Source organism: Gopherus evgoodei, unplaced genomic scaffold (genome assembly GCF_007399415.2).
Source record: "Gopherus evgoodei ecotype Sinaloan lineage unplaced genomic scaffold, rGopEvg1_v1.p scaffold_32_arrow_ctg1, whole genome shotgun sequence".
NCBI lineage: Eukaryota > Metazoa > Chordata > Testudines > Testudinidae > Gopherus > Gopherus evgoodei.
In genome coordinates, this window is record NW_022059994.1 from 6,735,095 (window position 1) to 6,759,601 (window position 24,507).

The following is a 24,507-nucleotide window of genomic DNA, read 5'->3' on the forward strand; positions in this document are numbered from 1 at the left end:
CCAGCCCGACGATGAGGGAGTCCCAGGGAACCAGACGCAGAGTTTGGCTCCCGGCGGCAGAGCCCTGACTCGGGCTGGAGGGCGAACGCTGGGTTGGGTTGTGGGTGCGCTGGTGGCTCCGGGGTTTTCCTCAGGCCGGGCAGCAGGAGCTGCTGGCGCTTGGCTCTGGGGGGTTTACCAGGGAGCTCACCCTGCCGCCCCCCAGCCGCAGCAGTTCGAGTTCAGTCACGGATCCATCGCTAGAACCGGGCGGATCCCCGCCGAGCCGGGCGCGGGCAGAGCTGGGGCTGTTGAGAGTCCCGGGTAGCCGTGGGTCCCGGCTCTCCCGGCCCCACAGTTCAGTGCGGTTCTCTGCTCTCCAACCCGGCGCTAGTGGAGGAGACTCCACCGGCCACCCTGGGGGGGGGGGTCTAGGTGCGTTCCCCCCGCCCCACGTCTTTGCTCTGGCCGGTTCTGGTTCAGGCAGACGCTGGGGTGGGGGCTGAAGTCCGACAGGCTGGAGACTGCGCCCTGGTTCCCCCCAAACCCAGCGCCAGCAGGGACAGTCTCAGCAGGAGCAGCGCCAGGGGTTTGGCGCCCTAGGCGCAGGGCCGGCTCGCCGGTCCCGCGGCTCCGGTGGACCTGCCCCAGGCGTCCCTGTGGATGCTGCACCGGGGCCGCGGGACCAGCGGACAGGCCACAGGGACACCTGCGGGAGCCCACCGGAGCCGCCTGCCGCCCTCCCGAATCCTGGCGCCGGAGACCACCTAGGTCGCCTCAATGGAAGTGCCCCGGCCCTGACTCACACACACACATACACACAGACCAGGGAGGGACAGACAGACTCACACATGGAGCCGGCAGGTACGTACACACACACACACACACACACACGCCTAGCAGGGACAAACACAGAACACACACGGCAGGGACACACACGCACAGAGGCCCGGCAGGGACACACACACACACACACACAGGCCCAGCAGGGACACACATACACACGGAGCTGGCAGGGACACACACACACAGAGGCCCAGCAGGGACACACACACACACACACACACACACAGGCCTGGCAGGGACACACACACACACATGGAGCCAGCAGGGACGGACACACACACACACACACATACAGGCCCGGCAGGGACACAGACACACACACATACACACACACACACACACGGAGCTGGCAGGGGGACACACACACACACACACACAGGCCCGGCAGGGACACACACACACACACGGAACTGGCAGGGGGACACCCACACACACACAGTTACACACACACCCGAGGGCGCCTTTTCCCGGCTGGCGGGGGGTGCATGTCCCTGGGGGCTCCTGGTGACGTCACTGGAATTCCCTGCGGGGGGGTAGGAAATTTCCGAGCGCGGCCGGTACGTCACTGGGGGCGGCGCTCGCGGCGGGGGGGGGGGTCCCTGGGCCGGCGCGGGGCTCAGCCAGACGGACGCGGCCGGGGCCCCAGACACACGGACGGGCTGGATCGGGCGGTGAGCGACCCTGGGGCCGGGCCGGAACCTGAGGGGCTGGATGGGCAGAAGGTGAGCGGAGACGGGGCTGGCCGGAGGGTGTCTGTGGGGCTGGCTGGGGGGAGGGGGACGGATGGGGGGGGTCTGTGGGCGGGATGGTGAGGATGGGGGGGTCTGTGGGTCTGGCTGGAGGGAGGGGGGAAGGATGGGGGGTCTGTGGGGAGACCTGTGGGGCCGGGGGGTTCAGGGCTGGCAGGGGGGGAGAGAGGGGGACAGATGGGGTGGATGGTGGGGAGGGGGGGATCTGTGGGGCCGGGGGGACGGGTGGGGTGGAGAGAGGGGATCTGTAGGGCTGGCACGGGGGAGAGGGGGACGGATGGGGTGGATGGTGGGGAGGGGGGGATCTGTGGGGCCGGGGGGACGGGTGGGGTGGAGAGAGGGGATCTGTAGGGCTGGCAGGGGGGAGAGGGGGACGGATGGGGTGGATGGTGGGGAGGGGGGGATCTGTGGGGCCGGGGGGACGGGTGGGGTGGAGAGAGGGGATCTGTAGGGCTGGCACGGGGGAGAGGGGGACGGATGGGGTGGATGGTGGGGAGGGGGGGATCTGTGGGGCCGGGGGGACGGGTGGGGTGGATGGTGGGGAGGGGGATCTGTGGGGCCGGGAGGGGCGGATGGCGGGGTCTGGGGCTGGCTAGAGGGAGGGGGACGGATGGGGGATCTGTGGGGCGAGAGGGTGAGGAGACCTGTGGGGCCGGGGAGTTCTGGGGCTGGCAGGGGGGAGAGGGGACGGATGGGGTGGATGGTGGGGAGGGGGGATCTGTGGGGTCGAGCGGGCGGATGGGAGGGTCTGGGGCTGGCAGGGGGAGAGGGGGACAGGTGGGGAGGGGGGATCTGTAGGGCTGGCAGGGGCGAGAGGGGGACGGATGGTGGGGAGGGGTATCTGTGGGGTCGGGGGGGTCGGATGGGGGGAGTCTGGGGCTGGCTGGAGGGAGGGGGACGGATGGGGGCTCTGTGGGGCGGGAGGGTGAGGAGACCTGTGGGGCCGGGGGGGTCTGGGCCTGGCAGGGGGGGAAGAAAGGGGGGGGGATGGTGGGGAGGGGGGGATGGGAGGGTCTGGGGCTGGCAGGGGGGAGAGGGGGACAGGTGGGGTGGATAGTGCGGAGGGGGGATCTGTGGGGGAGGGCGGATAGGGCGGGGAGGGGGGATCTGTGGGGCCGAGGGGGCGGATGGGGGGGGTCTGAGGCTAGCAGGTGGGGTGGGGAGGGGGGATCTGTGGGGCTGGCTGGGGGAGGGTGGGGGCATGGCTGGGGGGGCGCCCCCAATGGGAAGGCCCCGGCGGGGGATCCCCGCGGGTCTCTCCGGGAACGTCCGCGGCCCCCGGGGGGATTCCCCAGCGGTACTCGGGCCTCGTGCACCCGGGATTGAATGAATGGACAGGAAAAGTTTCTGGTCTCTCAGCCAATCAGAACGCGGAGGCGGGTCTAGACCCTGGTTTTCAGCCAATCAGCAGAGGAACAGAGTTAAATGTTAGACGTCATTGTCTCTGAGCCAATCAGAGCCTGGGGAATGGGAAGTACCACCGCTCCTAGCCAGTCAGCTCCGGGAGTGGGATAGACCACTGCCCCCTGGCCAATCAGACTCAGGGAATGGGACAGACCCACTCACAGCCAATCAGAGCTCGGCATGGAATAGATCACTGCCTCTCAGCCAATCAGCTCTGAGCATGGGAGGGAGGGCGTTCCAGCTCTCAGCCAATCAACACCTTTTAACCCTTTCCTGTCTGGCTCTTTCTCCCCGCAGGCATCCCCTCCCCCCACCGAGATGAGCTCAATAATCTTCAGCCCCTGGGGCAGCGCCCAGCTGCGCTCGGCTCCCAGCCCCACCCAGCAGGGGGAGCCGGAGGGGTCCCTGGGGGGATCCCGGTGCGGTTGGTGCGAGCAGCTGGCGGAGCAGGGGCACAGGAGGGGCTGCGGGCACCGCGTCTGCAAAGAGTGCGAGCGAGACTCGAGCAGGTGGGGGCGCCGGGCTGCTGGGGGGCAGCAGGGGGGCTGGGCTGTGGGGAGCGGGCAGCAGGGTAAGGGGCAGGGGGGCAGCAGGGGATGCTGGGATGTGGGGAGCGGGTAGCAGGGTAAGGGGCAGGGGGGCAGCAGGGGATGCTGGGCTGTGGGGAGTGGGTAGCAGGGTAAGGGGCAGGGGGGCAGCAGGGGGGCTGGGCTGTGGGGAGCGGGTAGCAGGGTAAGGGGCAGGGGGGCAGCAGGGGGGCTGGGCTGTGGGGAGCGGGTAGCAGGGTAAGGGGCAGGGGGGCAGCAGGGGGGCTGGGCTGTGGGGAGCGGGCAGCAGGGTAGGGGGCAGGGAGGCAGCAGGGTAAGGGGCAGGGGGGCAGCAGGGGGGCTGGGCTGTGGGGAGCGGGTAGCAGGGTAAGGGGCAGGGGGGCAGCAGGGGGGCTGGGCTGTGGGGAGCGGGTAGCAGGGTAAGGGGCAGGGAGGCAGCAGGGGGGCTGGGCTGTGGGGAGCGGGTAGCAGGGTAAGGGGCAGGGGGGCAGCAGGGGGGCTGGGCTGTGGGGAGCGGGTAGCAGGGTAAGGGGCAGGGGGCAGCAGGGGGGCTGGGCTGTGGGGAGCGGGTAGCAGGGTAAGGGGCAGGGGGGCAGCAGGGGGGCTGGGCTGTGGGGAGCGGGTAGCAGGGTAAGGGGCAGGGGGGCAGCAGGGGGGCTGGGCTGTGGGGAGCGGGTAGCAGGGTAAGGGGCAGGGAGGCAGCAGGAGGGCTGGGTTGTGGGGAGCGGGTAGCAGGGTAAGGGGCAGGGAGGCAGCAGGGAGGCTGCGCTGTGGGGAGCGGGTAGCAGGGTAAGGGGCAGGGGGGCAGCAGGGAGGCTGCGCTGTGGGGAGCGGGTAGCAGGGTAAGGGGCAGGGGGGCAGCAGGGAGGCTGCGCTGTGGGGAGCGGGTAGCAGGGTAAGGGGCAGGGAGGCTGCGCTGTGGGGAACGGGTAGCAGGGTAAGGGGCAGGGGGGCAGCAGGGGGGCTGGGCTGTGGGGGGCAGCCGGGGGTGCTCTCCCATGCCAGGCAGTGCTGATACCCTCACACCTTTTCTCTCCTGGGCTTTGCAGGGCCGGGATCCTATCCTGTCTTCAGTGTTTGGAGGACCAGGGAAAGCAGCTGCTCAACGACCTGGACCGAGTACGTCAGTCTGGGGGGGATGATTCCAAATTCAACCCCAGCCACACCCCATCTCCCCAGCCTGGTTCAAGGGGTGGGGTCTGGGGCACCAGCTCCCACCTGGCCCCAAGGCAGGGATTGGCTGGCTCAGGGAGGCAGGGAATGGGGCGCCTTGGAGCCCCCTAACCATTCCCCCCAACCCACTCCTGGGGCTTGGCCTCCCCCGGACACTCCCTGTCCCCGGAGGAGCTGGTCTCTTGGCCGTACGGTGCTGAGCTGCCACATGCGGGTAAGTCCGCGGGCAGGCGGACAGACACGTGGCGCTAGTGCTCAGACGAAAGCTAGTCCCCCCATCAAAGCGCTGTCCTAGCACGAGGCGGATGGAGATCTGGGGACTAGTATTTCCAGGGGCGCTGTGGGGCAGGGAGCTGGGCGGGAGGCTCAGCAGGGGGCGCTGGCCCCATGGCAGGACTGGGGGGCCCGTGGGCTCAGCTCTCCACTCGCTCCTGGCAGGTGCACCATCAGCAGGCTGGGATGGTGGAGGAGGGCAAGTCCCACCGGCGCCTCGTGGTGGAGCTGTTGCAGGGGCCGCAGGAGGCCCGGGGGCGGCTGGACCAGCGGCTGGCCGAGGTGGAGGCGCAGCAGAAGACCTTGCAGAACATCGTGACGGTGCTGAGCCGGGAGATGGGCCGGCGCGAGGGGGCCAGAGGCTCGGCCGACGTCCTGGGGGAAGCCATGGCCCGCATCCTGTACCTGGAGGAGAAGGTCAGCGCTCGCCCCACAACTAGGGGGAAGGAGGTCAGAACCCCCCTGGCCAGCTCACCGTTGACCTCTGACCTCTCCCGTTTGGCCCCTGCTCCCGGTTGACCTATGACCCCAGCTTGGACCAAGGATTTGACATTTGTGTCATGAGCCCTCAGATTCAGCCTCCGCCCCCATGGTTTAGCCGTTTCAGGGTTGACCTATGACCCCACTGCTCTCGACTTTGACCTCTGACCCTTCAGGTTGGTCCCATGGTTGCCCCAAGAGCTTTCAGCGTTGACCTGTGACTTCATGGTGACCTGTGAGTTCTCACCTTTGACCCCCTTGCATTGGACCCATGGTTGGCCCATGTGCTCTCAACTTTGACCTCTGACCTCTCCCATTCAATCCAGGGTCCAAAAGTAGACCAAAGACCTTTCAGAGTAGCCCTACAACGCCCCCTATTGGCTACCACCTTGCACCTGCTCCCCCATGGTTCATCGTGGGCCCATGAGGCCTGAACCTTGACCCATGACCTCACGTTTGACATTTGACCCATGACCTTAGCCACATTGTCCTGTCTCCTCCCTTGTGGTATATTGCGCCCCACCCATGAGCATCCCAGCCACCGACTTGACCCCAGAACTCAACTCCCGCCAACTTCTCCATCCCCTTCTTTCCAGGTGGCCCAGCAGGACACACTCCTGGCCCTCAAGGACGTGATGATCAGCAACCTGGGGGCCCGGGTCGAGGCCCTGGAGCAGACCTCCTACAACGGGCAATTTCTCTGGAGGCTCCCTGACATCGGGCGAAAGATGCAGCAAGCCCTTTCCAGACAGACACCAGCCCTCACCTCTCCCCGTGAGTGCCATCGCCGGGGAGCAGAAGGAAATCCCCCAGCATGCACCAAACCTTGGCTACAGCAATAGCATGTGGCAGAGAGTTCCCCAGCCCAAAACCATGTGTGGGTCAGTGCAAGAGGTAGCACATCCCCCATAATGCAACTCAACAGGGATGCATCACCATGGAGGATATCCTGCTGCGGGGAGTTCCATAGGTTAATACCAGCCTACAGCAAGGAACACAGCGGACGATGTTCAGAAATCCCCTGCAGTGCTCTCCATGGAGGCAACATGCCTTCTGGGAATATTTTAGATACATAAAGATCCAATAGCAGACAGTCCTGCAGGCAAAACACCAAGACCAGATGGCCATGTTGAGGTCTGTGACCCTATAATGCCCCTCACCAGACAGCAAAGCCCCACAACTGGAATGTCCTCAGCACAGTGATTTCCTGTTGTGGGGGGTTCCAGAGGCTAACAGTGGGCAGAGTATAGCATAAATCCCACATAATGCACCTCAATGGGCATTATCCCCCGGAACACTTTGCGCATGGTGAAATCTAGTGACAGGGAGTTCCACAGGTGAACACTATTCAAAGTCATTAGCTCTACAGCAGACAACCAGGCAACAGGGGTGGGAAGTAATGACTCTCCTGTGATGCGTGTGTCAGCTTGGAATAGCCCTTGCCACAACGTCATGGGGCCTGGAGTCCCACAGGTTAACACTGTCCCCAGGTCAGTGCACTTGGTGGAACACGGGGGAGGGAAGCAGAAATTCCCCCACCACGCAATCGTTTCCTGTGAAATAGCTTGGTGTGGTAATATCATGGGGCAGGCAGTTCCACAGGAACACGTGTTTGTCAGTGGGAGAGGCAGATATCAGTCATCTCTCTCTCTCTACCTCCATCAGCCTTTTACACCGGCCGCTACGGCTACAAACTCTGCCTCAAGGTTTACCTCAACGGGGACGGCACCGGGGCCGGGACACACATCTCCCTCTTCTTGGTGCTGATGAGGGGCGAATACGATTGCTGGCTCAAATGGCCTTTCCATCACAAGGTGAGAGGGGCATGGGACACAGGGTCTTTCCCCTCTCGGGGGCGCTGGCTCCCATCTGGCCCCACAGACCTCTAACGACCTTTAATCCTTTCAATCTGCTCCCCAGGTCACCTTCACGCTCCTGGATCAAGTCGGCGAGCGTCACGTCTCGAGCTCTTTCCGACCGTCGGAAGCCTCCTCTTCCTTCCAGCGGCCTGTGAGCAACTGTAACATAGCCAGCGGCGTCCCTGAATTCTTCCCGCTGTGCCAGCTCCAGGCCCCGGAAGCCACCTACATCCACGAGGACACCTTAGCCTTCAAGGTCCTGATCGGCGACACCAACCTCTAGGGTGGGGCAGATCGCCTGCGGCTCACGGGACTGGGGCTTGGGCCTCACTCGGGCCTAGAGACATAGCCGACAGCTTGGACTCCTGGGTTGGCGTCTTTCAAGATGGCTGCCCACACCGCCTCTCCCCCGCCAAGCCTTCACCCCAGATGGCTGCCCACACCGCCCCTCCCCTGCCAAGCCTTCGCCCCAGATGGTCACCAAGACTTCGCTTCCCCTCCAATGGCTTCATCTAAGAAGCTGGCCATGAAAAGTGGAGGTTGACCCTTCTTGGTAACCACCATGGAAGAGGTTTTCAAGACAAGATGACCCTGAAGTCTCTTCCAAGATGGCCACCCATGAATAGGTTCTAAGCTCCTTTGAAAGCTTAGTCCAAGACAGTGGCTGCGATTAATGGAGGATGAGCCCTCGGGGAAGCCATCTTGGAAGAGACGAAGGTGGAGGGAGACCCTTAAGTGTCGTCCAAGATGGCTGACCGCGGGGGGCTGTTGTGGCAGCCACCTTGGCAGCTGTTCTGACAGTGAAGGGAGATGTAGGATGATTCTCCAGCTGGTGGCCCCCACCTAAGGTCTCCCTCACCCAGGGAGGGTCAGCTATGGGGAGATCCCCCCCACAGAGCCCCATAAACACAAAGCCCCCCCTCCCACAGTATGGAGCTCGCTTTCAATGCCTGCAGTTCCCCCCACACCTCAGAGACCAGCTGCACAGCCGTTCCTGGGGGGTTTGTTGACCAGCTCTTATTTTTGTAGACCCTACACAAAATCACACTGAACGCGACCTCAGCAGCAATGTGCCAAGCAGCTCTGGGCTTTTCGGGAGTCTGATTATCCCGCTGGGACAGGGAACAGGATAGCCAGAAATGGGGCGTTTTTGTTTTCAATACGCCAAAGCAGACTGGAATATTTAAGAGGGAAAATATTTGTAATTGAATTAAACTTATTTATTTAGTTGACATTAAATCTATTTATGGATCGCAGCGGCTGCTCTGGGGGGGGGGGATCGGCATTTTGCACCCCCCTAAAAATAACTTAAAGCGGGTCCAGAGGAGAGAATCGAAATTGAAGTGTGAGGTTTCCCCTCTAGGGGATGCTGGCTCTGGGGGTGGGGTCACTGGCTGGCTCCGGGGGTAAGCAATGGGGTACAAGTCCCCCCAATTGAGACATGACTCAGAGGGAGCTAAATTGGTTCAATTCTTTATTGTGTCAAGGATCTCAGAGGGAGCGAGAAGCTCAACACCCACTCCCTCTGATCAACAGCCTGGCTCTGCCCTAGGGGGCGCTCCTACTCCACATCACGGGGGGCTCCTAGGAGCCCCCCTAACTACTCTAGCACACACACACACACACACACAAGGCACCCCTGTCTTTGGGGGGGCAGTCACCCTTACATAGCTAGAGGTCTGGGATCCCCAGCTGCCCCACAGCAGAGCTATCTAGCCTGGTATCCCAGTGCTATCACCAACGATCAGCCCCAAGGACCCACAGTTGCTACAGCTAACGGGGGAAGGGGTCGTGCTATTGGGATGTGGCAGCAGGGAGCAAGTTGTGTTTCAAGGGGGTGAGAGGGGTAACCCCCAAAACACCAGCACCATAGATTAGTGGATGAATGGCAGAGGTGGGCAGCAGGGGGGCTGGAAGATCCTAACCACAATGAAAGATTCCCCCCCACACACACCCAATTCAGGGCTCTCAGGTATTGGGGGTCCTCCAATTCCATGGCTTCAATATTGGGGTCCCCACTGCATGGTATAACATGCCGGTGTCCCCCAAACCTCCCCCCCATAGTGGTATGATAAATCAGGGTCCCCTAAACCCTCCACTATCCCAGTGGGACATAGCTGGGTTCCCCAAACCCCCATATGGGGATGTAACACCTCCCTCCCCAGGCCACCCACTAAGTATAGATGGGTCCCACCCGCTGTTGCTCCTGAAGAAGGAACAAAGGGACTCCCAACAATTTGGGAGGCCCCACCCAAAGGGCTTCCACCCTCTCCTGCTAATGGGGTACCCAGACCCCCTGCTCTCCACCTCCCAAGAAGGCAGGACCCCATTATTTTCAGGGTCCACATGATGTGGTAGGTTCAAAATATGCCCCCGGGCTGGGACTCAGGGGAGGCTTCTGGGGGATCGGGGGACCCCCCTTTCCAGACAGGTGGGGGAGGCAATAGGGGGAAGGGTGATCACTTCCCAGATGGGAGGCAGCAAGTTGAGGGGCACCCTGAGGTTTGGGGGTGCAGGGCTTGGGCTGGGTAAGACGGGTGCACAGAGAGGATGAGGGGTCAGGGGCTCCCCCCACGTAGCTGGGGGGACGGAGGCACTAGCGGTCCAGCTTCTTGTTGATGAGAAGGGAGCAGGAGCTGAGGGCCCCCCCCAGCTTGGCCACCTCACTGCAGGCAGCAGGGATCAGGGTGAGGTCGGCCAGCTTCTGGAACAGCTGCGGGGAGACCCATGGGTCAGCAAGGCATTGTGGGTAAGGAGGAGCCATTTCCATGCCACGCCCTTTGCATTGACAGCCCCATCTATTCCTAGCCCCGCCCTCCTACCACAAACCCCGCCTCCAGATTGCCAAATCCTGCCCCCATTCATTCCACACCACCCATCCCCTATGCCCCACCCACCCTCTCCTAGCCCTGCCCCCAGTTCTAGGCCCCGCCCTCCTATCCCAAATGCTGCCCCCAGGTCTCCACATACCTGGTCGCTCATGCCCCTCCCCCAGACCCGAAGCCCCGCCCCCACCCACTCCTAACCTTGGCCCCAGGACCCAGTCACAAATTCCCATGCCCACTCCTACCCCAAACTCTGCCCCCAAATCCCCCTGCCCTGCCCCCACTCACTCCTAGTCCCACCCCTAGAGCCACATGCCACGCCCCCACCCACCTCAAGCCTTGTCCCAGACAACTCCCCTCCCCCGTGCCCCCCACCCCAAGCCAGGCCCAAGAAAGCCCCTGTTCTCAAAGCCTCGCCCCCTCCCAGCCTGCAGCTGCAAACTCCAACCTCCCTACTCAAAACCCTGCCCCACCCTCGCTACTGGCCTAAACCCCACCCCCATCCAATCCCACTGATCTTTAAGCCCCGCCCAGTGACCCCAAACCACCCCCCCTCCACCCCCGCAGGGCCTTAAGGCAGCCCATGAACCCTCTATTCAGCAAAGCCTTTAGCCCCGCCCCCAGTGCCCAAGAGCTCCGCCCCCTCACCGGCAGGCTGCTGGGGAACTCCTCGGGGCTCCGGTGGAGCAGGGCGCTGCCCTTGGGCCCCAGGCGCACGTAGACGCAGTTCCCGGCGGGATCGTCCGGCACCGTCAGCGTGTCATAGTGGTGATCGGTCAGCTGCTCCATGGTCTGGGGGTGGGGGAAATGGGGGTGAGAGCAGGGCCTGGTGTCCCCCCTCCTCCACGCAGTCCATAGATCAGTGCCCTGAACCCACCCAGCCCGGTATCCCACCACTCCCACCACTGCTCAGCCTCCCTGAGCCCACCTAGCCCAGTATCCCACTGCTCCCACCACCGCTCAGCCCCCTGAGCCCACCCAGCCCGGTATCCCACCGCTCCCACCACTACTCAGCCTCCCTGAGCCCACCCAGCCCGGTATCCCACCGCTCCCACCACCACTCAGCCTCCCTGAGCCAACCCAGCCCGGTATCCCACCGCTCCCACCACCGCTCAGCCCCCTGGGCCCAGCCAGCCCAGTATAGGCCCCGTTACCCTCATGGCTTTCTTGGCAGCCTCACTGCTTCCGATGGCGATTGTGTCGGGCCCAGCCATGCTACAGAAACTCTTCAGATGGGAGGAGCCCGCCACGGGGACCGTAGAGACAGCAAAATCCTGGCACCCGGGGAAGGGTGAGAAAAACACATGCATGGACCCCAGCTCTGGTGGTGCCCCTCACTCCCAACCCGCAGCCCCTGCTAGCCCCTCTCAGTCCCAACCCACAGCCCCCTGCCAGCCCAGCCCTGCCCCCCAGCTCCGCCGGTGCCCCTCACTCCCAACCCGCAGCCCCTGCCAGCCCAGCCCTGCCGGTGCCCCTCACTCCCGCCCCGCAGCCCCTGCTAGCCCAGCCCTGCCGGTGCCCCTCACTCCCGTCCCGCAGCCCCTGCTAGCCCAGCCCTGCCGGTGCCCCTCACTCCCGCCCCGCAGCCCCTGCTAGCCCAGCCCTGCCGGTGCCCCTCACTCCTGACCTGCAGCCCCTGCTAGCCCAGCCCTGCCCCCCGCCCCACAGCTCTGCCGGTGCCCCTCACTCCCGATCTGCAGCCCTGAGAAAAGGGAGAGTTGCAGGATGGGAGCCAGGACTCCTCGGTTCAATCCCTGACCCTGCCAAAATTTCAGCTCACCCGAAAAGCGTCCGCCACCGCCTCCGCCCCTCGGTGATTGGTCCATTGGGAGATGCCCACAAAGAACTCTCGACCTGTAAGGAGACAGGAAGGGGCAGGACAAGACTCATTAACCCTCAAGATGCCATGGCCAAATTAACTCCCGTTGCTTTGGCTTCACTCAGATGCACCCAAGCTGGAGCTGGCCCCTCGGGTGCCCCATCATCCCCACCTCCCCTTGCCCCCAAACCTCTAACCAACCTCCCAGTGCAGTTGGGAATTGACCAATGCCCTTAGAATGAGGCAGGAGGGGGCAGGGCAGGGAGCCAGGACTCCTGGGTTCTCTCCCCAGCTCTGGGAAATGAATGAGGACTAGGGGGTTACAGGAAGGCAGTTTGCTCCACACCACCCCCTGCTGGTTCACACCCAGGGTTCAAGCCAAGGACACTTGTCCTCCCGCTGCCAGGGGTGGGGCACTCACCTGTGAAGAGCACGTCACTGCCGTCCAAGGTGGCCCCGTCGTCCGTCACCTCCACCACCCGCATCTTCAGCTCCTCCAGGACCTTCCTGATGCTGCTGATCTAGATCGGGCCCCCACCCCACCCCCAACAACAGAGATGAACTCTTTCAGGGGATTCCCCTACACTCCCCTGCCCCCTTCCACTAGCCCATCCTTTAGCAACCCCATGAGATGAACTACCAGACAGGCTTCAGGGCCTACACCCAAGGAGAGAGAGATTGGGAGGGTTCTGAAATTGCCACCAACACCCTCTTGCCAGTGCCCCCCAGTTGACACCCTTGTCCTCCCCAGCCAACCCTGCCAACATGGGCTCTTTGACCCCATCCAATGGCTCCCAATCCAGGCCTCAAACTTCACTACTCCTAGGCAGGCTTCAGCGGCCTACACCCAACACCAGTCAGAGATTGTGGGGGTTCAGAAAGTCAACACCTCTCTTCCACGTCCCCGACCTACCCACCCAATGTGCGCCCTCATCCCCCAACATTCAGCTCGCGCCTCCAGTGTTACCACCACCAGGCAAGGTTCAGCAACACGGGCTGGGCACCGGAGGGTAGGAAACGAGACATGGGGCCTGTCTCTTCTAGGGGGCACCAGCTCCCACCCGGCCCCAGGGCAGGGACTGGCTGCGGAGGGTAGGGGGGGGTTCCCGAAAGGTCTCCAGAGACGTAAGGGAGGAGTTTGCATCACCCATGAGGTCATGCTGGGATGACCAGTTGCCTCAGCAACTAGGGTCAGGTGACCAACTCTCCTCTCCAGACCCCACTGGAGGGGGGGCGGGGGTGGGAAGACAAGTCCCAGGGCCTCCCTGGAGGAAGCAGATGGAGAACTAGCCTCTGCCCCACCCCCGCTACAATAAATTGATGGGTTAACGAGCCGAGCACTGGCACTGCTAGACGCCACTTCCCTCCCAGAGTCGGGAGAGAACCCAGGAGTCCTGGCTCCCAGGCCCTCACCTCCTCTCTAACCACCAGCCCCCACTCCCCTCCCAGAGTCGGGAGAGAACCCAGGAGTCCTGGCTCCCAGGCCCTCACCTCCTCTCTAACCACCAGCCCCCACTCCCCTCCCAGAGCCGGGGAAGGAACCCAGGCATCCTGGTTACCTCTCCGCGCCGCGCCGGCTCCCAGGGCCGGGTGACGAGCGCCGTATCGGCCTGGATCACGGCCGCGTCCTCCACCAGCACCGAGCGGGGCAGCCCCTCGTCCGCCGCCAGCTCGATCACCTGCAGCCCCAGCTTCTGCCGCAGGATCCCGGTGTAGACCCCGTACTGCCGGTGGGCCTTGGCCAGGTCCACCGGCTCCACCCCGTCCCCAGCTGGCTGGGCGGCCAGCGAGTCCGGGACGCTGCGGACGATGGCGTGGGTGTATCTGCCGAAGGAGGAGGGGCCCGCCATGGCTGGGAGCTCACCCCTGCCCCAGTCGGGGCAATCTCCACGCCGGGAGCAGAGACCGATCGATCCTCGCAGAGGGCGAGAGAAACTCGGCTCAGTCGTCTCCCCGCAGGGGTCTCCAATCGACCGGCAGGTCTCCCCTCTCACCGGCCAATCAGTGACTCCCGATCACCTGACCAAAGTCAGTTTCCCTTGGAGCAGTGTTTCGGATCAATTTCAACGGACCCTCAGGCAAATCACCCACCCGGCCAAGCTCTCCTGGGCCCCTGTTCTCCCTGAACCCGACCAATTTCCCAGTCAATGAGTCAGTTTCCTCTGATCAATGTCATGCCCTGGGCACCGACTCCCTGGTCAGCTGATCAATTCCAGCCATCTTCCAGTCAATATCGCCCGGGGGGGGCACCCCTCCGCCAATCGGTCCTGCTTCCCAGCAAGCCCCGATTATCCGACTGAGAGCATCTCCAGCCCCAGATCTCAGCTCAATTTCTTCCCCCTTCTCTCTTCCTGACCTGTGGCCACCGGCCAATCAATTTCCCCTGGGGCCTGCTTCTCCCACCAGCCGATCCATTACCCCGGGGCAGGAGGCCGATCGATAGCTCGTTAGCATTAACGACCTGAGCAAGCAATCAGCCACTCAATTTCTCCTTGGCACCCAAGTCCTGGATCAGTGCCTCCATTGATCCATTTCTTCCGAGAGCCAGTTACCCTATTAACCAACTCCCACCACATCAGTCTGTCAACAACTCAAATCCTTTCCTCCGGCACCAGGTCGATGCGGTTTCTTCCTCGGTTAAATCCTCCGCAGATCAAATCCCAGGCGAGGGGAATGGGGGGCGTTGGGAATCCGGACGCCTGGGTTCTATCAAGTTCTCTGCTCAAACAAGCTTCATCCTGGAGTCCCCGATGCCAGGGGAAATTCTCTGCAGATCTCGCTCACTGCAGACGATATAAAAATAAAAATTCCCTCCCCCTTTCCAGGAATTTGGGGAGGAAAAAAAGCTATTTATTGCATCCACACAAATGAGAGTAGATCCACCAGCACCTATGAGAAGAGAGAGACACGTGCGATTAGGGTCGGGTCGGTTTTCTCGGCTCCATCCGTCCCCTGCTCTGAGTTCTGTCGCTCATGAACGGGACCCCCCTGCGAAACGGTGCTCAGAGTCACCCTAAAAAGCTGTCTGCCCAAACTATCCAAGACAAAAAGCCATACAAATCAACCGGATTCTGTGCACCCCAAAGATCTGCCCCCAGGTGACCCCAGAGTCAGCCCCATACTAACAGGGACCCCAAAAACTCATCCCCTTGAAAGTCACACAAAATCTGCCCTGTGCCCCAAATCTCTATCCACCACCAGTGCCCCCAAATGCTACCCCCCCAGGTAACTCACACCCCAAACACCCTGCTGGACTCTGCCCCCATGAGAGCTTTGAGCCCAGATCAAAGATCTCAGCAGTATCCTGGGTTTTCTCCCCAGCTCTGGGAGGGGAGTGGGGATCTGGTGGTTAGAGCTGGGGTCTGGGAGCCCGGACTCCTGGGTTCTCTCCTGGCTCTGGGAGGGCAGTGGGGGCTGGTGGTTAGAGCCAGGCTGGGGGGGTCTGGGAGCCCGGATTCCTGGGTTCTCTCCCTGGCTATAGGAGGGGAGTGGGGGCTGATGGTTAGAGCAGGGATGGGGGAGTCTGGGAGCCCAGACTCCTGGGTTCTCTCCCCGGCTCTGGGAGGGATGTGGGGGCTGGTGGTTAGAAAAGGGGGGCTGGGAGCCCAGACTCCTGGGTTCCATTCCAGGCCCTTCTGCAAATCTCTCCTGTCCCTGAGTCTCTGTTTCTCTCCCCCCCCTCTCGTCTGCCTTATCTTCAGGACAGGGACTGGCTGTGACTTGTTTGTGCCGCCAACACACAATGGTGCCCGTGTCCAGCTGGAAAGAGAACTCAGGAGTCCAGAGGTGGGGGTGGGGAGGAAAAGGAAGGGGAAGGGGGCGGGGAGCCCAGACTCCTGGGTTCTCTCCCTGGCTCTGGGAAGGGGAGTGGGGGTTAGTGGTTAGAGCAGGGGGGATGGGAGCCTGGACTCCTGGGTTCTCTCCCCAGCTCTGGGAGGGAAGTGGGGTCTGGCGGTTAGAGCGGGGGGGGGGTGTTGTTGGAGCCAGGACTCCTGGGTTCTCTCCCCAGCTCTGGGAAGGGGAGTGGGGGTTAGTGGTTAGAGCAGGAGGGATGGGAGCCTGGACTCCTGGGTTCTCTCCCCAGCTCTGGGAGAGGAGTGGGGGCTGGCGGTTAGAGCGGGGGGGGGGTGTTGTTGGAGCCAGGACTCCTGGGTTCTCTCCCCAGCTCTGGGAGGGAAGTGAGGTCTGGCGGTTAGAGCGGGGGGGGGTGTTGTTGGAGCCAGGACTCCTGGGTTCTCTCCCCAGCTCTGAGAGGGAAGTGGGGTCCAGTGGTTAAGCAGGGGGAGGGGGCTGGAGCCAGGACTCCTGGGTTCTAATGTAAATTGTGGTCTCAGTGGGGGCAGGGTTCAGCACCCAGTGTGACGGGGGAAGGGCAGCGTGATGCCCAATGTGGGGGGGGCGGGTCTGGGTGGTGGCCGGCACAACAGGGACCCCAATGTCCAGGCAGGGCCGGCGACAGCAGGTCCAGGCCCTGGTGAAAAAAGTTTTCAGGCTCCCCAGCAAGGGTGGGCCAGCTAAACTGGCCGACGAAGCCAGGCCCGGGCCCCCTTCCGGACTGCTGGGTCCCGGTAATTTGTACCGGCTCCCCCCACACCCCCGTCGGCCCTGTCTCGGGGGGTGGGGGGTGTGCAGCACCTGGCACACTGGGGATTTTAGCTGCTCCTCTGAAACCAGCCTTAATTAATAATCACTAGTCAGGACACTAATTGTCCCATAAGCCCTGTGCATGGAGGGAGTGGGACCCTGTCAATGCCACGTGTTCCCCGCCCCGATCTGCCCGGTCGGACATCAGGGGCCCCCGGCCCCTTCCGCGCCTCTCCACCTCCCCGATCTCCCTGGCCCGTTCCCCATCTCCCCAGCCAGGCCTCAGGGGCCCCCCGCCCGTTCCCTGCCTTCCCCCTCCAATCTCCCCGGCCCGTTCCCTGCCTCCCCCCGCCCCCATCTCCCCAGCCAGCCCTCAGGGGCCCCCGGCCCGTTCCCTGCCTCCCCCCTCCGATCTCCCCGGCCGGCGGGTGCTGCTGGCTCGTTCCCCATCTCCCCAGCCCATTCCCCGCCTGCCCCCCCTTACCCCGATCTCCCCGGTCAGCCAGCGGGTGCCCCCAGCCCGGTCCCCACCTGCCCCCACCCCCATCTCCCCGGCCCGTTCCCCGCCTGCCCGCCCCCCATCTTCCCAGCCAGGGGCCTCCAGCCCATTCCCCGCCTCTTCCCCCCCCCCCGGTCACTCCGATCTCCCCGGCTGGCAGGTGCCCCCAGCCTGTTCCCCGCCTCCCCCCCCCCATCTCCCCAGCCGGCCATCAGGGGCCCCCAGCCCGCTCCCCGCCTGCCCGCCCCCCATCTGCCCAGCAGGCCGTCTGGGACCTCCAGCCCGTTCCCCGCCTCTTCCCCCCCCCCGTCACTCCGATCTCCCCGGCCAGGGGGTGCCGCTGGCTCGTTCCCCGTCTGCCCCCCCATCTCCCCAGCCCATTCCCCGCCTGCCCCCCCTTGCCCCGATCTCCCAGGCCAGCCAGCGGGTGCCCCCAGCCCGTTCTCCGCCTGCCCCCACCCAGGGCCTGGGGAGCCAGGCAGGGGCCGGGCCCAGATTCGCTCAGGGCAAAAATATGCAACAGCTGGTTCCTTTTAACTGTGTATCAGGAGGGGGGAAGGCGGCGGAGGAGAAAACACACACAAACCCGGGAGAGACCCAGCCTCACCCCCGAGAGACCCAACCTCACCCTCCCCACCCCAGACACACACACACACACACACACACACACACACCCTGGAGAGACACAACCTCACTCCCCCCCCCAGACACACACACACCCCCGAGACCCAACCCCCCCCACACACCCCGGAGAGACACAACCTCACTCCCCCCCACCCCAGACAGACAGACAGACACACACACACATCCCGGAGAGACACAACCTCACTCCCCCCCCAGACACACACACACCCCCAAGACCCAGCCCCCCACACACACCCCGGAGAGACACAGCCTCACTCCCCCCCCCGCAGACACACACACACACCCCGGAGAGAGACAACCTCACTCCCCCCCCAGACACACACACACCCACACACACCCCGGAGAGACACAAACTCAACCTCACTCCCCCCCACCCCAGACACACACACCCACGAGACCCAACCTCACCCACCCACACACCCAAGAGAGACACAACCTCTCCCATCCACACACATACACCCCCGAGAGACCCAGCCTCACTCACCCACACACACACCCCAGAAAGACACTCCTGAAACACAAACTGACACACACACACACCCCCAGAGACGCACAGACAGACAGAAACAAACACACACAACCTGAGACAATCTGAGGCAGACACACACCCCCACAACCCAGGAGAGACATGCACCACTCGACACAGCCAGATCCACAGCCCCACTGCACCCCCAGCAAGACACACCACACACACCCGCACCTCACAAGGCCTCCACGCACACAACCCTGGCAAGAGAGAGATGCACACACACAACTGCACTGGGCCTTGGAGACACACCCAGAATCCCACACCCTGGGGCGACAATAGCTCACCCCCCACCACAACACTCCCCCCCACACCCCGCAATCTGCTTTCACCCAGCCGCAACCTGAGACAACACAAACCTCCAGCCCCCCCACCCCCGGCAGACAGATGGACACCCCGACCCAGGACAGACCAACCCCACCCGCCCCCCAACAGAGAAAACAGGCTTGGGACAGCCCAGGGAGAGAAGGGATAACACCCCCCCACACACACACATGTTCGCAGCAGGGAAATCCAGGAGCTTTGGGGGGGGGGCCTTCTCCCCCCAGACTGCCCTAGCCCAGCTCCGAGGCCTTGTGATCCCTCCTCCGGGTCCTTCCTCGCCCCCACCCTCCCAAAGTAGCCACCAGAATGTTTTTGGGCGGATTTGTCCCCTAGGACCATAAATAATAAATCTGGCTCCTTCCACAGCTCCTCCGGGGGGGCGTCTGCTTCCTTAACTTCCCCGGCCAGGCCTGCTCCGACCCGCCACAGCCCAGCTCCCACCCAGAGCCGGAAAGAGAACCCAGGAGTCCGGGCTCCCAATCCCCCCTGCTCCCACCCACCACAGCCCAGCCCCCACCCAGAGCCCGGGAGAGAACCCAGGAGTCCGGGCTGCCAGTCCTCCCTACCACACCCAGCCGCGTCCTAGAGCTAGGCAGAGAACCCAGGAGTCCGGGCTCCCAGCCCGTCCTGCTCCCACCCACCACAGCGCAGCCCCCACCCAGAGCCCGGGAGAGAACCCAGGAGTCCGGGCTGCCAGTCCCCCCTACCACACCCAGCCGCGTCCTAGAGCTGGGCAGAGAACCCAGGAGTCCGGGCTCCCAGCCCGTCCTGCTCCCACCCACCACAGGCCAGTCCCCACCCAGAGCCGGGGAGAGAACTCAGGAGTCCGGGCTCCCAGCACCCCTGCTCCCCACCCAATACCCTCCCTCGGTCTCCAAACAACCCAGCTATCTCCCCGGGTCACCCCCAAATCCTGCAACACCCCCACAGCTCCGCCTGCTGCCCGAGGGTCACCCCCCAATCTCAGCCCCCCCAGTATCCACTCATCTCAGCCCTCCCTAAACAGCGCTCCATAACGGCTGCCCCCCGGCAGAGCCCTAGCTTTCACAGCCCCCAAAATCCTCAGGACCCCCTACACCCAGTCACCCCACATCCCCTGTAAGATCAGTCCCAAACCGCAAGCGTTGCCCCCAGACCCCCTTATTTGGCCAGAGCACCCCAGTAACTCTGCCCCCCCGAATCCTCCACCAACCCATCCTCGGCAACGCCCCCACCTCGGCCCCCCTGAAACCACCCCAGCTCCCCATAGATCGTCCCCTCTCAACTCCCCCCACGGGCCAGGTCCTCCCCACAGCCCCTCCCATCCCGCACCACACAGCCCCCCAGGGCTCCACCCTTAACCCAGCCCAGTGCCCCCCCGGCAAACCGCCCAAAGAGTCAATCCCAGCCCCCCCGGTCCCCTCAGCCCGTAGCTCCCCTCTCCAAGGAGCCCCCCAGAAATCCAGCCCCCCCCGCGCTCTTACCTCCCTGCGCCCCGCCAAGGGGCTTTGGGGGGGTCTCTCTCCCCGGCAGGGGGGCCCCGCCCCAGAATGCCCCAGGGCTGCCGCGGGGGCAGTTCCTGCCAGCGATCCCCCCGATCCGGCTGCCCAAGCGGGGGGGACCCCGGGACGCGTAAGCCTCGCCCAGCACCGAGCACTGAGGCAGCCGCCCAGCCAGCGCCAGCCCCAGCGCATTGTCTGCCCGGGGGGCGGGGCTAGGCAGGCCCCACCCACTCACTCCCCAGGCTCCGCCCACTGAGGCCCAGGGCTTTAAAATGGGCGTGACTGGGCCCTTACTGGGATTAACAGACCTGGGGGGAGCTGGGAGCTGGACTAGGGGCGGAGCCCCCCAACCCACAGGCAGCAGCTGGCCAGGGGGCTCTGGGCTGGGAGTCAGGGTCCCTTCTAGGGGCACCATGGGGCTGGGGGGCTGCTCCTGTCCCTGGTGCTGGGGGGTCTCCAGCTGCTGCTCCTGGTGCCCACCCTGCGGGCGCTGCTGGGTCTGGGGCTGCTGCTGGCCGAGGGGGCCCTGGCCCTGGCCTGGCTGCTCCTGCTCTGCCCCCGGCTGGGCCTGATCCTGCTGGGCCTGGTGCTGGGCAGTGAGGGCAAGGACTGCGGGTCAGGAGTGAGGGGCACCCTGCCCTGGGCTCCCCCCAGCCCTGCCATTGCCCCTCGCGCTGAACCCGCAGCCCCTGCCAGCCCAGCCCTGCCCCCCAGCCCTGCCAGTGCCCCTCACTCCCGACCTGCAGCCCCCGCCCCCCAGCCCTGCCAGTGCCCCTCACGCTGAACCTGCAGCCCCTTCCAGCCCAGCCCTGCCCCCCAGCTCTACTCGTGCCCCTCACTCCCGACCTGCAGCCCCCAGCCCTGCCAGTGCCCCTCACTCCCGACCAACAGCCCCCGCCCCCCCAGTTCTGCCAGTGCCCCTCACTCCCAACCCACAGCCCCTACCCCCCCAACTCTGCCATTGCCCCTCACGCCGAACCCGCAGCCCCTGCTAGCCCAGCCCTGCCCCCCCAGCTGTGCCAGTGCCCCTCACTCCCGACCTGCAGCCCCCGCCCCCCAGTTCTGCCAGTGCCCCTCACTCCCAACCTGCAGCCCCTACCCCCCCAGCCCTGCCATTGCCCCTCACTGCCGACCCGCAGCTCCTGCTAGCCCAGCCCTGCCCCCCAGCGCTGCCGGTGCCCCTCACTCCCGAACCGCAGCCCCTGCCCCCTCAGCTCTGCCATTGCCCCTCACTCCCGACCCGCAGCCCCTGCTAGCCTAGCCCTGCCCCCCAGCCCTGCCATTGCCCCTCGCTGCCGACCCACAGCCCCTGCTAGCCCAGCCCTGCCCCACAGCCCTGCCATTGCCCCTCGCTGCCGACCCACAGCCCCTGCTAGCCCAGCCCTGCCCCCCAGCCCTGCCATTGCCTCTCACTCCCGACCCGCAGCCCCTGCCCCCCCAGCTCTGCCATTGCCCCTCACTCCCGACCTGCAGCCCCTGCTAGCCCAGCAGTTCTGACACAAGAGCCTCTGGCCCCCCAGGCTGTGCACAGGGTGGCGTTAGGGGGCTCTGGCCTGCAGGGAGCGGGAGGGGGGGCTCAGCAGGAGGCACCCCCCAGCAGCCACTGCTGGTGCCCATGCCTCAGGGTGGCAGTAGGGGGCGCTCTGCTGCAGTGACGGCTCATTCAGAGAGACCCTCGCCCCAGGGCAGGGCCCCCCCATCTGCCCCCACGGCCGAGGCAGAGCCACACTCACCTCTAGGGGTTACGCAGGAGGCACACCCGGCTCCAAGCAGCCACACACAGGGTGGCAGGGATGGAAAATCCCCCCCCGGCCATGTTTGAGCAAACCACAGCTGGAGCCCCCGGCCCCCCCATGCCCTTGGACACATACAGACTAAATCTCTTGGGGGGGGGGGCCTAGTGCCAGAAAGCAACACCCACAGACCTAGACATCGGGGAGCCCAGGGCTGGGCTAGCGGGGGCTGCGGGTCAAGAATGAGGGGCACCGGCAGAGCTGGGGGGGGTGGGTTACAGCAGCCGGAGGGGAACAGGAGTTTCAGGGGGGAGGGGGGATCCCCACGGGGCCCCTTTTCCTGTAGGGTGATAAATGGATGAACGGCCCCTCCCCCACTTTACGCTTCCTTCAACCCGCCCCCACCCACCTCCTGCCAGCCCCCAGGGGAAATAGCTCGTCTGTGACTCGCCTTCCTCTGCTAATTTCCGGCTCAGCAGATGGGACCCCCTCACCCCCCCCGACCCGTGACCATCAGGAGGGAAGAGGAAAAAGAATTAAAACAAACACAGCTGTGCCGGTGCCCCTCACTCCTGACCCGCAGCCCTCTGCCCCCCACCCCCCAGCTCTGCCAGTGCCCCTCACTCCTGACCCACAGCCCCCTGGTATACCCCCCAGCTCTGCCGGTGCCCCTCACTCCCAACATGCAGCCCCTGCTAGCTCGGCCCTGGGCTCCCCCCAGCTCTGCTGGTGCCCCTCACTCCTGACCCACAGCCCCTGCCAGCCCAGCCCTGCCCCTCCCCCCAGCTCTGCCAGTGCCCCTCACTCCCAACTTGCAGCCAAAATTACAGGATATTGAACAGAGTTGAGCGCATGTGGCAAACTCTCCCGGCCCACTTGGCGAGCGTGTGTCATGTCCCCTCTAGTGCACATTGTCCAAGGAGGATCGTGGCAGTGACTGGGAACTGGCAAGTGACAGGGTGAGGCCAACACATCTCCGGGCTCCGGGGGGACATCGCTGAATTGCTGAGGGCTCAGAGAAGGCGAGTCCAGGCCTCAGTGCGAGAGGCTCCAGGCGCGTGATCGATTTCATGCCACGCCGGGAAGGTGACGGGCTGGCGGGATCTGTGCTTTCAGGACCCACCTGAGAACGGGATCCTCGCTTCAGCAGCATCAGGGCGAACACCCCCTGTCATTAAATCGAGCTGGGGTGTCTCGTGGAGAGACCCCGGCAACAGACCAGGGCAGCCCTGGGCCCCACGTTAGCCAGGAGGCTGGACGACAGCAGCATCATCGGCCTTTCATTCGGCCTTCTCCAGCCCGCTGCCCCGCCTAGGACTGGCAATCGAATTACAGCATTAATTGGAGGGCACTGGGCTCTCATTAGCAGCATGACAGCGGGGAAGGGTGCGATCGGGTGCCCCTGCCCCACCCTGGGGCTCGGACCCGAAGGCATTCGGAGCTGGGAGGGATGAGGAGGTGGCCAGACGCCGGACGGACGGAGCCATGAATGCAGCCCTGGGCTCGGCCTTGCTGGGCGGGTTGTTCGCTTGGCCAGCCAGTGAGTGGGAAGCACAGCCGGGGCCTGGGATCGACTCCGGGCGATGGGGAATCAGAGATGGTGTGAGCGGGTCAGGTGTCAGCTCCAGGCATCTCAGGAAAACTCAGCAGGGGGCTGCAGGTCGGGAGTAAGGGGCACTAGCAGGGCTGGGGGGGGGGCAGGGCTGGGCTAGCAGGGGCTGTGGATCGGGAGTGAGGGGCACCAGCAGAGCTGGGGGGGCAGGGCTGGGCTGGCAGGGGCTGTGGATCGGGAGTGAGGGGCACTGGTAGAGCTGGCGGGGGGGCAGGGCTGGGCTAGCAGGGGCTGTGGATCGGGAGGGAGGGGCACCAGCAGAGCTGGGGGGGCAGGGCTGGGCTGGCAGGGGCTGTGGATCGGGAGTGAGGGGCACTGGTAGAGCTGGCGGGGGGGCAGGGAGCTGCAGGTTGGGAGTGAGGGGCACCAGCAGAGCTGTGGGGGGGCAGGGGGCTTGCAGGGGCTGCAGGTCGGGAGTGAGGGGCACTGGCACAGCTGGGGGGGCAGGGCTGGGCTAGCAGGGGCTGCGGGTCAGGAGTGAGGGGCACCAGCAGAGCTGGGGGGGGCAGGGCTGCGCTAGCAGGGGCTGTGGATCGGGAGTGAGGGGCACTGGTAGAGCTGGCAGGGGGGCAGGGGGCTGCAGGTTGGGAGTGAGGGGCACCAGCAGAGCTGGGGGGGGCAGGGGGCTAGCAGGGGCTGCAGGTCGGGAGTGAGGGGCACCGGCACAGCTGGGGGGGCAGGGCTGGGCTGGCAGGGGCTGTGGATCGGGAGTGAGGGGCACTGGTAGAGCTGGCTGGGGGGCAGGGGGCTGCAGGTTGGGAGTGAGGGGCACCAGCAGAGCTATGGTGGGCAGGGGGCTAGCAGGGGCTGCAGGTCAGGAGTGAGGGGCACTGGCACAGTTGGGGGGGCAGGGCTGGGCTGGCAGGGGCTGTGGGTCAGGAGTGAGGGGCACCGGCAGAGCTGGGGGGGGGCAGGGCTGGGCTGGCAGGGGCTGCGGGTCAGGAGTGAGGGGCACCGGCAGAGCTGGGGGGGCAGGGCTGGGCTGGCAGGGGCTGTGGATCGGGAGTGAGGGGCACTGGTAGAGCTGGCGGGGGGGCAGGGAGCTGCAGGTTGGGAGTGAGGGGCACCAGCAGAGCTATGGTGGGCAGGGGGCTAGCAGGGGCTGCAGGTCGGGAGTGAGGGGCACTGGCACAGCTGGGGGGGCAGGG

At 64.7% G+C, this 24,507-nt stretch overlaps 2 protein-coding genes across 2 annotated transcripts; one reads left to right on the top strand and one right to left on the bottom strand.

The window, feature by feature from the left end:
• Positions 1-1,310: 1,310 nt before the first annotated feature.
• On the top strand, positions 1,311-8,524 carry LOC115640710 (TNF receptor-associated factor 1-like). Its single transcript, XM_030543585.1, has 7 exons — positions 1,311-1,547; positions 3,276-3,487; positions 4,576-4,645; positions 5,138-5,389; positions 6,049-6,226; positions 7,118-7,266; positions 7,373-8,524. Exons 1-7 carry the CDS (start codon positions 1,311-1,313, stop codon positions 7,592-7,594), a joined length of 1,320 nt encoding a protein of 439 aa, XP_030399445.1. The 3' UTR covers positions 7,595-8,524.
• Positions 8,525-8,768: 244 nt separating this feature from the next.
• Positions 8,769-20,185, bottom strand: LOC115640972 (N(G),N(G)-dimethylarginine dimethylaminohydrolase 1-like). Its single transcript, XM_030544033.1, has 7 exons — positions 19,997-20,185; positions 13,515-14,844; positions 12,377-12,476; positions 11,917-11,990; positions 11,291-11,410; positions 10,785-10,928; positions 8,769-10,024 (listed from the first exon to the last, which is right to left on the bottom strand). Exons 2-7 carry the CDS (start codon positions 13,803-13,805, stop codon positions 9,908-9,910), a joined length of 846 nt encoding a protein of 281 aa, XP_030399893.1. The 5' UTR covers positions 13,806-14,844; positions 19,997-20,185; the 3' UTR covers positions 8,769-9,907.
• Between the last annotated feature and the right edge of the window lie 4,322 nt (positions 20,186-24,507).

Bases quoted from the DNA above. Each gene is read 5' to 3' on its own strand.
- LOC115640710 (XM_030543585.1), top strand. From the start codon at position 1,311: ATGTCCCTGGGGGCTCCTGGTGACGTCACTGGAATTCCCTGCGGGGGG. The intron at 5,390-6,048 runs GTCAGCGCTCGC...CCTTCTTTCCAG, and splicing joins TCCTGTACCTGGAGGAGAAG to GTGGCCCAGCAGGACACACT. The intron at 6,227-7,117 runs GTGAGTGCCATC...TACCTCCATCAG, and splicing joins ACCAGCCCTCACCTCTCCCC to CCTTTTACACCGGCCGCTAC.
- LOC115640972 (XM_030544033.1), bottom strand. From the start codon at position 13,805: ATGGCGGGCCCCTCCTCCTTCGGCAGATACACCCACGCCATCGTCCGC. The intron at 12,477-13,514 runs GTAACCAGGATG...GGCCCGATCTAG, and splicing joins AGCCGGCGCGGCGCGGAGAG to ATCAGCAGCATCAGGAAGGT. The intron at 10,025-10,784 runs GTGAGGGGGCGG...GTCTCCCCGCAG, and splicing joins AGTTCCCCAGCAGCCTGCCG to CTGTTCCAGAAGCTGGCCGA.